Raw genomic sequence first — 9,739 nt, 5'->3', positions numbered from 1 at the left:
TGAGTTTGCTTTATTTCTTTGTTAACTTGTAATTGCTAACCTAACTATTCAGGGTTTGATATCTTGACAAAATTCCTACTCCATCAGGAGAGTTTAATTTTTTTATGCTTTAAGACAAGAAGCAGATTAACATTTAGCTCTGGAAAAAGAATCAGTAGGGCCCAAAAGGATAAAATTACCCAATGATGCAGTACAAACTGAAGAGCCGCCTTGAGTCATGAGATTAAATATTGCAGAGGGAAAGCTCTTGGAAGTAGAATGAACTCCAGAAACTCTTATACTTCAGATCAAAGGGATATCTGTTGTAAGAATAGAAACTTTCAGCATTGGAAATGTGAAACCTTTCTCTAACAACTTGTCACTTTGAATGAGAGAGAACACAAATGAATGGCACTTTCGGGAATGGGAACTTCATTTCACCCACAAGAATTATCTCCTCTTTGCAGCATATGTAGCTTAATAGCCTTCCAAATGAACTCTCTCCACTTTTCACAGAATTCTAACAGTATGTGCAATCCTTCTTTGTGAGAGAAACCTCCTGACTTATGGACTCCAAATAGTGGGCAAACCATGCCCAATGCTGCATTGGATTCAAGTACTGCATCCTAGCTGCAAAGGGCAGGCACACATTGCAGTCACCAGGGAAGATGGAACCTCCCTGAAAATTTCTTTTTTGGACCCTATGAACTCTCTTTTTAGCTAGTAAGAGGTAGCAATGGTGGCAATGTTATTTACCTAATACTCAATCGACATTTATTGCATTTTTTGGATGTAGAATCAAGTATAGCACTGACTACCTTTTGCACAACTGATAACTAACACCAACTCTCTTGTGGCACTCAGAAGCAATATAAACAAAATGCATCACTATTTATAAAAATCCCAGAGAGATTCTGGAACTGATTACAAAAACCAATTCTGAAACAGATAAAATTGAAACACAAGAACCAGAGATGAATTTACAAACCCAAAAACCAAAAAATGTGCACAGGAAGTCATTCCGTTTAAGCTCTGCTTGATTCTGAATGCTCGTTAGGGGAGCATAACTCAACACTAGCAGGAAATACAGAATGGAATCGGGCTTTGGAGTCAAGGGACTGAAGTGATCTAACAACCTCAAACATTGTTGGTCGTTTCTCAGGCATGACGGAAGTGCAGCGGAGGGCAACTTCTAAAGCACCCAACATCTCATGCTGTGATGTGTTGGAGACCCTGCGGTCCAAGACCTGGAAGGCTCCATTGGCCACATTAATTTTCCTCCGAACCCATTTCACGATATCGATGGAGTCCCCAAACTCTGGCTGCTCAGCTTGTCTACCAGTGATGAGCTCTAATAACACAACACCAAAGCTGTAAACATCCATTTGTTCAGTCGCTTTCTTGATATATCCATGCTCTGTGATCAAATAACAGAAACAGTATGTCAATACATTTGTACAGTAGCCTTATGAAAATCTCAGTTTGACTGATTCGAGTTAAATCTGAAGCATAGCATTACAAGTAAATGAATGTGCAAAGGAGAAAACTCATTATTAGATCCCTATGCTCTTTTCAGTGTCCTATTTGTAGATTGGTGTTATGAGACTACTCTTTGACACCTTATGTTTCTTCTTCTGACATATGTATTAGAACTAAAGCAGAATCTTAGAAAAAACTGGTCCCTGTAGCATAGCTTAATTGAAACAGAATGCCAGAAACAATTGATCCCTGTAGCAGCATAGCTCATCTAGTGTTTTACAAGAATTTGCATGTTAATGCAGTATAGAGGAATTGGGATATGATCAATTCAACAAAGAAGATCAAAAATAAATTTAACAGGAGTTTATTGAGGCATCGCATTTATTCAGTGCTTAGGAAATGGTTTTGGAGCATATCTGTACCTGGTGCCACGTAACAATAAGACCCTGATTCAGAAGCCATGGATGACACATAAACAGACTCTCCAACAATCCGGTCAAGTGCAAAATCTGTGATCTTTGGTTCAAAATCTGCATCAAGGAGGATGTTTGTTGATTTGACGTTCCTGTGCAGTAAGTGTGGAATGTATTCCTTATGAAGATAAGCCAGTCCTTGAGCAGCTCCAACGGCAATCTTCAACCTAATACTCCACTCTAACTGAAAATCTGACCTGCAAATCAAGTCCCCTAAACTCCCCCTATGTGCAAACTCATAAATAAGAAGTATCGAATCTTCGGAATAGCAAAACCCCATAAGCTTAGTGATGTTCTTGTGCCTGATTTTAGCTAATGTCTTGACCTCAGCCTTCAAAGCTTTCCAAGACTGACTCTTAAAATTCATTAGCCTCTTTACAGCAACAAATTCACCACCTGGCAGCCTGAGAATGTAAACTCTTCCAAAAGCTCCTCCATTACCAATGGCACTTTTCTCATCCATTCCCATAATCAAACCCTGTTCAGTGACTCTTAGAGGATAATAGAACACTGAGCACCAAGCTCCACGGTGAGATTTCAACTTGTAGGATCGGTACATCGCAAAAAATCCAGCAGCAACAACCATGAGACCAGCAGCAAAAGCAATCGATATCAATACACATGTCAGTTTGGTTGGCCCAATGGACTTTGGTCTTTCTTCCAAGCAGGAATTGGGTAATCCTGGTCCACAGAGGTCTGGATTTCCTTGCAGGAATGAAGCCGGAAATCCTGAGATTAGAGATGATGGAACCCTACCGGATAGCCGATTGTAAGAGACATTGAACAGGGCAAGCTTCAGATTCTGTAGCTCTTGTGGGATTGAACCAGTGAGATTATTATCAGAAAGATCAAGATAGGTCAGCACCGGTAATTGAGCAAGAGAAGTAGGGATGTCTCCACTGAGACTGTTGTCTGATAAAGACAATGAAACTAGTTTCCTACATTTTGTAAGCTCAGGAATTCTACCTATCAGTGAATTGTGAGAGAGATTGATTATACTCATGATGGGTGAATCGCAGAAGTTTTCTGGAATCTCGCCATACAAGCCATTAAGAGATGCCGAGAACCTATAGAGACTCCTAACCCTGCCAAGGCCCCAAGGAATTTTACTAATGAAGCTGTTGTTATCTATCTGAACTTGCTCCAGTTGAGCAGCCATTGATATTGATTCGGGTATTTCACTCGACAACCTATTGTTTTCAGCTCTGATAAGCTTTATATTTGGCAATGACCACAATGCATCAGGGAATTCCCCCAAAAATCCATTGTTCTGGACTTGAAACCTCTCAAGATTCAAGCAATCATCGAATGAATCAGTTATAGAACCAGTTAAAAGATTTGTATGAACACTGAAGTTTATCAGACCTTTTCCACGGCAGATACCAGAAGGGAATGAACCAGATAGTTTGTTCTGAGAGACGTCAAAAGATATCAGATTCTCAAGACCAAAACCGAGACCTAGAGGAAACCCACCTGTTAAATTGTTCTGAGAAAGGTCTAAAACCTCCAAACGACGTAAACCTACAAACGAATCAGGAATCTCACCATGGAAACCAGAGGACTGAAGCAGAAGTCGCTGAAGTTGATCAAGATTCCCAACCTCTGCAGGTATCTCACTCGACAATAATGGATTTTCAGACAAATCGAGGTCCACAAGCTCAGTCAAGCTCCCAAAAACAAAGGAAGTGACAATACCTGAAAGTAAGTTACTCCCCAAGTTGAGAACTTGTAGGCCCTTTAGAGATACTAAGCCATAAGGGATCTTCCCTTCCACACGATTTCTGCTCAAGTCCAGCACTCTCAAGGACATAAACTGAGAAATCTGATCTGGGATTGTTCCCCATATGAAATTGTTGCTGAGGTTCAATGTCTCCAAAGCACCACATTGAGAGAGATGAAGAGGGATGGACTGGTTGAAGAAGTTGTTAGCAAGGTTAAGATAAGAGAGATTGGGTAGTTCACAGATTGAAGTGGAGATTTCGCCAGAAAGGTTGAGGCCTTGGAGATTGAGAGAAGTGACTGAGAAAGAAGGGCTGGGGGAGCAGGTTATTCCAGTCCAGTTGCATAGAGGGGTGAAAGAAGTGTTGGACCAAGTTGAGAGAGAGTTCATTGGATCTTCAATGGAGGACTTGAAGGAAAGAAGAATCTCTGCATCATCTGAAGCCCAAATGGGAATGAAAACTTGATAAAAGAGAAACAGAAAGAAGGGAAATTTGAAGGCAGAAGCCATGGAGTAAGTGAGAAAGCTCATGGGTCTATGATCTTGGAGAGTATTTGTAAAGGTTGCAGAGAACCTTTGCTTATTGATGGATGAAGAAGCTTAGAGCTCGAGACTGAAGACCGAGAAATACTGAAATGGGTCTCAGTGCTCAAGGACTAGTAGTGATTGTAAATACATACAGAACTAACTACTTCTAATTAATTAGTCAACAACTGATGGGTGTTTAAGAAATTGGCCATACCAGTCTGCAACAAAAGGAACCCAAAAAATGATGAAATTAAATGGAATTAAAAAATTGAATTATCTATTTATGGAATGAATAAACATTCACTTCAAAACAAAATTCTTTTTGGGGATTGGGTGTGTGAAGAATTTTGGCCCTACCTCACCATTAAAGAGTCTGATTCAGAGAGCCTGATTTGAGCCACTTGAATGGACCAATTGTGATCCAGTGGCCAATATTTATTGGGAAACCTTGTTGTAGGCCCCAATGAATCGGAAATTGGAAATTGGAAATTGGAAAATTGGAAATCGGATCGGGATCGGTCTCTGCTGATATCGATCCGATTTGCCTTGAATCGGTTTGGATAAGAATTGTCCCTGCATTTTAATAAAAATCAGTTTTTATTCTTTTTATCCTTAGACCATATCAGTGGATTGGTATCGGACTGATCAATATTCGGGATTGATCTTAGCCCAACAGTCAGGGTGCTGTCAGGGTCCATCCAATAGTTGAGTTGTGCTGCACACATCTCAGCGCATGTCTAAAGATGTATGTGACACAGTCCAATGACTGGCAGTGCTAAGGGCATAATGGGCTCCTTGGAGACGAGCTAAATACCCGATACTGATCCGTTCTGAACGAATTACAACCATGTTTCATATTCCGTTTGTATGGTCTCAATGTCCAAAGTGTTGTAGAGGGATCACGGATTCTTGGTGTGTGAGCAATTAGCATATCGAGGGAATCCTACGGTAAAGATGGAATAAATGAGGAAAGGTCGGGGTGGGCCATGGTTTGTCTGAGTGGGGCTGATGGGGTTATTTGAGTAAGGGGGTTCGGCATAGGTTAGGGGCTCTGCGCGGATAACTAAAGACTTTGGGTTCTCTGCTGTATTCGTCTTCTTCGCAGACCGTTCTGGGCTCTGTGGCCTGGAAGGAAGTGAAAAACAAAGAATCAAAAAGGCTAAAAGTTAAAAAAGCGAATTACTTTACAAGAGTCAGACCATTGGACCAATTTCCTCGTCACACGGACACCGAAGTCTTGGTTAACTTGTTAATCTCTCTGGCTCTGGCGCTCTATAGGGTCTTGAACCCTTTATAGAGTAGGACAAGGGTCTAAACACAAGTCAAAAGCCCTCTTATTATATAGCTCACTAGCTCAGATATTTTATGAAAACAGAGACATTTCAGGGGGTGTGTTTGGAATGAAAAAAAGATTGCCACGCTGTTAGTGTATATTTTTCTTCACATGAATTTTATTGGGAGAAAGTTCTCATTCCGGGAGTGTGGCTCATGAGTCTATCTCTATCTTTCTCATATGAAAAAACACTTCTGATCCTTTGTTTTGAGGAAGAGAGAAATAGACTCATGAGAATGCTAGTGTAAGCCACACTTTCGGATAGAAAATTATTTCCTAATTTTATTTTAGGAAAGAACCTCATTCGATCGCACATTGTGGCGTGCATTTGCATCCAAACGCATTATGAAGGTGGGAATTTCAAATCTTGGAGAAAAGAAGAGAAAGATTCCCCTTGTTAGGTTAGGAACAAACACTGGAAAGGTTAAAAATGTAGAAGGAGAAAAGTTCTCTGTGCCCATTTGACTTTTTTGGAGGAATCTCAAAGCTTTTAATTTTAATGGTGAGTGTTTCTCAGAGAGTCATTCATTAATATTGCAGAAAAAATGGAATTCAGGAACAAGAAAATCGTTTTTAATGTCACATCTCAATTGTCTTGTCTCTTTTATAGGATTCTCTAATTTCTTTATACTTTTTCGTTTTTTGACACTAATGACTAATCTGAGCACTTGTTAATCTTTATTGCAACTAAACAATATAATTACAACCTTTGAAAAGGAGAAGCTTTCCGATTGCACATGTTATGGACTTTTGGGTATTTCCCTCCAGTTTCTTGTCCGGTTCAGATTTCCAATTCCTCTAATAGGAAGTGGTGGATCCCACTCAGATAGAATATTTGAACAGGGGTAGAGTGTTCATTCCAACCCTCGTGTTAGAGAAATTGGGGAACTGAAGGGAATAAAGATTCCTCTCCTCATCTGCTGCATGGTTACAGGAATCAGGTCGGGTCCAATAACAATCCATATTGGTCCCGAACATGGCACTTTTTTTTATTGGAGTCGGTATTGGTCTGGATTAGCCTAATATTGGCTCAGATTGGTTCGTATTGGCTTGTATGTCCGTATCGATCAAACATTGGTTTGCATTGGTCAAATATCAGCTCATAGCAATTCAAGTCGGCTTTTAAATTTTTGAGCTGCCATGAATTGATATCGGCCTCTACCAATACCAATTTGAATTCGGCAAATACTCTCTCTCTCCTCTTCACATGAAAATGTTCAGCCACATCTCATTTGTGTGTTCTTCGACAATCGAGCTCCTCTACTTCCGCCTACCCCTACTATCGTGTGCGCCCCACATACAAGCAAGGCGGAAAATACTACCTTACCCTTGCCTGAGCGGAGGTAAGTTGGTATTTTCCGCCTTGCTTGTGTGTGGGGCGCATGGCAGTATTAGGCAGATGGAAGTAGAGGATCCGGATCCGTACTTCGATGTCAATGCACTACCATTCTCTTACGTGAGATTTTTTATTGTTCTCTCTTCTCATGATCATTTTTGGGTCCCATAAAAATGATACCTTTTCTTCATGCCACTGTTGGTGTGGCATGAGAGATTCCCCCATACTAACGCTGTGTGGAATCATCCTCCAAAGAAAAGTAAAAATTTTTGCCTTGAGAGGTCTCCATGGACTCACAAGCCTCAACATAAATTAAAATTACTCTACACCATAAATATTCAAAAATTAACAAATACTAGGTTCATTGTGGGCCCAGCCAATGTCTATCCCTACAAAAATTATGTTACCTTATGATGGTTGGAAATGACCAATGTGCCTTTAACTATTATTCTCTGAGATCAGTCACAATTTAAGTATAAAAGATAAAAAGGAAAAGAGAACAAAGAGGAAATAGTTGAGAGTTCTTTGACAAATAGATTTATGAAAAAAATGAGAAAACGTATAGAAACTGCTTTTTGAGTTCCTTTTTGGCTTTCCAATGATATGTACCATAGGCTATATGCTTCCTCGGTAAGCCCAATATATGTAGTTTTATAACTCTCAATTACAATGTGGAGAAGCTGAGTAAAAAAGAAGCAGGAATGATCATCTTTGATCAAGTTTACAAGCAACTATTATGACCACTTGATCTAACTTTACTTATGGCCCAAGAGAGCGAATTGGGGAAACTGTGCATTGGTGGGTCATGTTGAAGTCCCAACTAGGGTGTCAAATTCCAGTCCGAAACCCGGTTGGAACAATCGAACCGGCTGAAAAACCGAATCAAACTCATAATGGTTCAACTTTGGTTTGGGTTTTTTAAAATAGATAGAAATCTGGAAACCGATAAAAAAAATTAGACCGGCCCAAAACTGATTGAACCGAACCGACCTACCGACTGACACCCTTAGTCCCAAGTCCCAACCTTAAGCCAATAAAGATCCAATGTTGATATAGTCAAGCATACATTGCTAAAGTACTGGGTAGGGCTGCTACAGGGTCGGGTTGGGCCGGGCTTTTCAAAACCCCAGCCCAACCTTGACTCCCCTTGGCTGGGGCCAGGCCCGACCCTACCCTAACTCAGGGCCTGTAAAATCCAACCCTGACTCGCCCTCAGGGTCGGGCCGGGCTGACCTTGATTGGTCCTAATCATGGAGTGGGGAAAGGTAGAGATGCATGGACTGGACTGAGTTGGGCAGGGTCAGGGGAGAAAATTATCAATTTTACATAAAATAACACTATAATAAAATATATTGACTTACTATCTTCATATATAATATATCATATAACAAATTATGTGTGACGTTTAAAAGTTTATAATATATATAGTATGTCAATATATATATTATAGGATAACCTAAAACAGGGTCAAGCTGGGACAGGCCAGGCTCAGCCCGAGGTCTCAACCCTAACCCGACCTGACCCTAACTCAAGGCCAGCAATTTCCAGCCCTGACCCGCCCTCAGGGTCAGTTATCTCAGCCCATCCCTTGTTCGGGCTCAGGGCGGGCCAGGGCGAGTTCGGCCCGACAGGACCAAACTTGCACCCCTAGTACTGGGTAATACAAAGGGTATTCTATCCTCATCAATTAATAAGTGATCTCTCTCCAAGAGATGCTCACCAAAGCATGATAGAATAGAAGAAGAATTTTGCTAACTTCATAAAACTTCTGTGAGGGTAGCTCACTGCCCTATTTGAATGGTGCACTTGGATCCTGAGCATCAAGAAAACCCTTTGAAATATCCATCTGACATGTGATTAGGCATCACATAACCTGTGAGGTCATCATGTGTCACCAACAAGATCATGGTTTGAGATTTCTCAAGTAAAGATTCCCTTCTCATGCCACCCTTCAATGTGTGACCAACAACATAACAAGATGGAATTGACATCCACGAAATTTCCAAACAAAACCAGAGATGCACAAATATTTGCTTGATCTTTTGAAAAAGGTGTAACTAAGGTGGGTAAATTATAGTTTATTTTTACTGTAATTGAGATGAAAGGTTATAAATGATGTTTCCAAGTGGATCTAGGTATTGGTAGGTTGGAAAAAGTAATTTGTCAAAAACTGAGAGTCAACATCAAAATCAAAGGCTTGGAAGAAAAAAAAGAATGGTCACAAGGGCATGGGTGTTTGTGTTTTGTCTCCATAGAAAAGAAGTCCAAGTTCCCAGACATGAAAATTTAATGGGTGGGGCTATTTTGTCTTGATGATGACCAAAGCAGGCATGAGGAGCATATAGATGACAAAGAGAAGTAGTGGGAGAGTGATTTGGTGTTAATAGCAATATCTACTTATTGCCAGGGAGAAAGAAACAACTATAATGATAATACAGCTCCTCCACCCTCCCTTCCATACTCTACCCCTTTAGCTTTTTGTGAAGATGACCATTTATTTTAGTTTTGTTTGCTTATGCCCTTCCACTGTTTTTAACTTTCATCAGTTCATCTTCCTTTCATGTAAAGGGGTCATTAATTTCAGTATTTGTAATGTATGTGTATTTATATATATGGGGGAGCCTTCTCTGTAGGGGAGCGCAGGGGCCATGCACATGTGGCAGCAAATGAGAGCGTGCGTTGGCATCTCAGGGGCAGGGAGGTCATCTTCCCCCCCTTAAAAAAAACAAACACACGTACACACAGAGAACATTTTCCATATATATATATATATATATATATATATGAAAAATCCAAACCGAACAGAACCAGACCAAATTTGAACTTCGATTTGATGGTTTTATTTTGATTTAGCCCATTACCATCCCAAAACTAGTTCAGCCCAACCTAAA

General features: G+C 40.4%; 1 protein-coding gene across 1 annotated transcript; it reads right to left on the bottom strand.

The window, feature by feature from the left end:
• Nucleotides 1–847: 847 nt before the first annotated feature.
• Nucleotides 848–4,287, bottom strand: LOC122642623 (probably inactive leucine-rich repeat receptor-like protein kinase At5g06940). Its single transcript, XM_043836154.1, has 2 exons — nt 1,881–4,287; nt 848–1,396 (listed from the first exon to the last, which is right to left on the bottom strand). Exons 1-2 carry the CDS (start codon nt 4,180–4,182, stop codon nt 1,005–1,007), a joined length of 2,694 nt encoding a protein of 897 aa, XP_043692089.1. The 5' UTR covers nt 4,183–4,287; the 3' UTR covers nt 848–1,004.
• Nucleotides 4,288–9,739: the final 5,452 nt, after the last annotated feature.

The sequence above is a fragment of the Telopea speciosissima genome, chromosome 10, assembly GCF_018873765.1.
Source record: "Telopea speciosissima isolate NSW1024214 ecotype Mountain lineage chromosome 10, Tspe_v1, whole genome shotgun sequence".
In the NCBI taxonomy this organism is placed as follows: Eukaryota; Viridiplantae; Streptophyta; class Magnoliopsida; order Proteales; family Proteaceae; genus Telopea; species Telopea speciosissima.
This window is presented reverse-complemented; position numbering and strand designations above follow the sequence as displayed.

Bases quoted from the DNA above. Each gene is read 5' to 3' on its own strand.
- LOC122642623 (XM_043836154.1), bottom strand. From the start codon at position 4,182: ATGAGCTTTCTCACTTACTCCATGGCTTCTGCCTTCAAATTTCCCTTC. The intron at 1,397-1,880 runs GTACAGATATGC...ATTTGATCACAG, and splicing joins TTATTGTTACGTGGCACCAG to AGCATGGATATATCAAGAAA.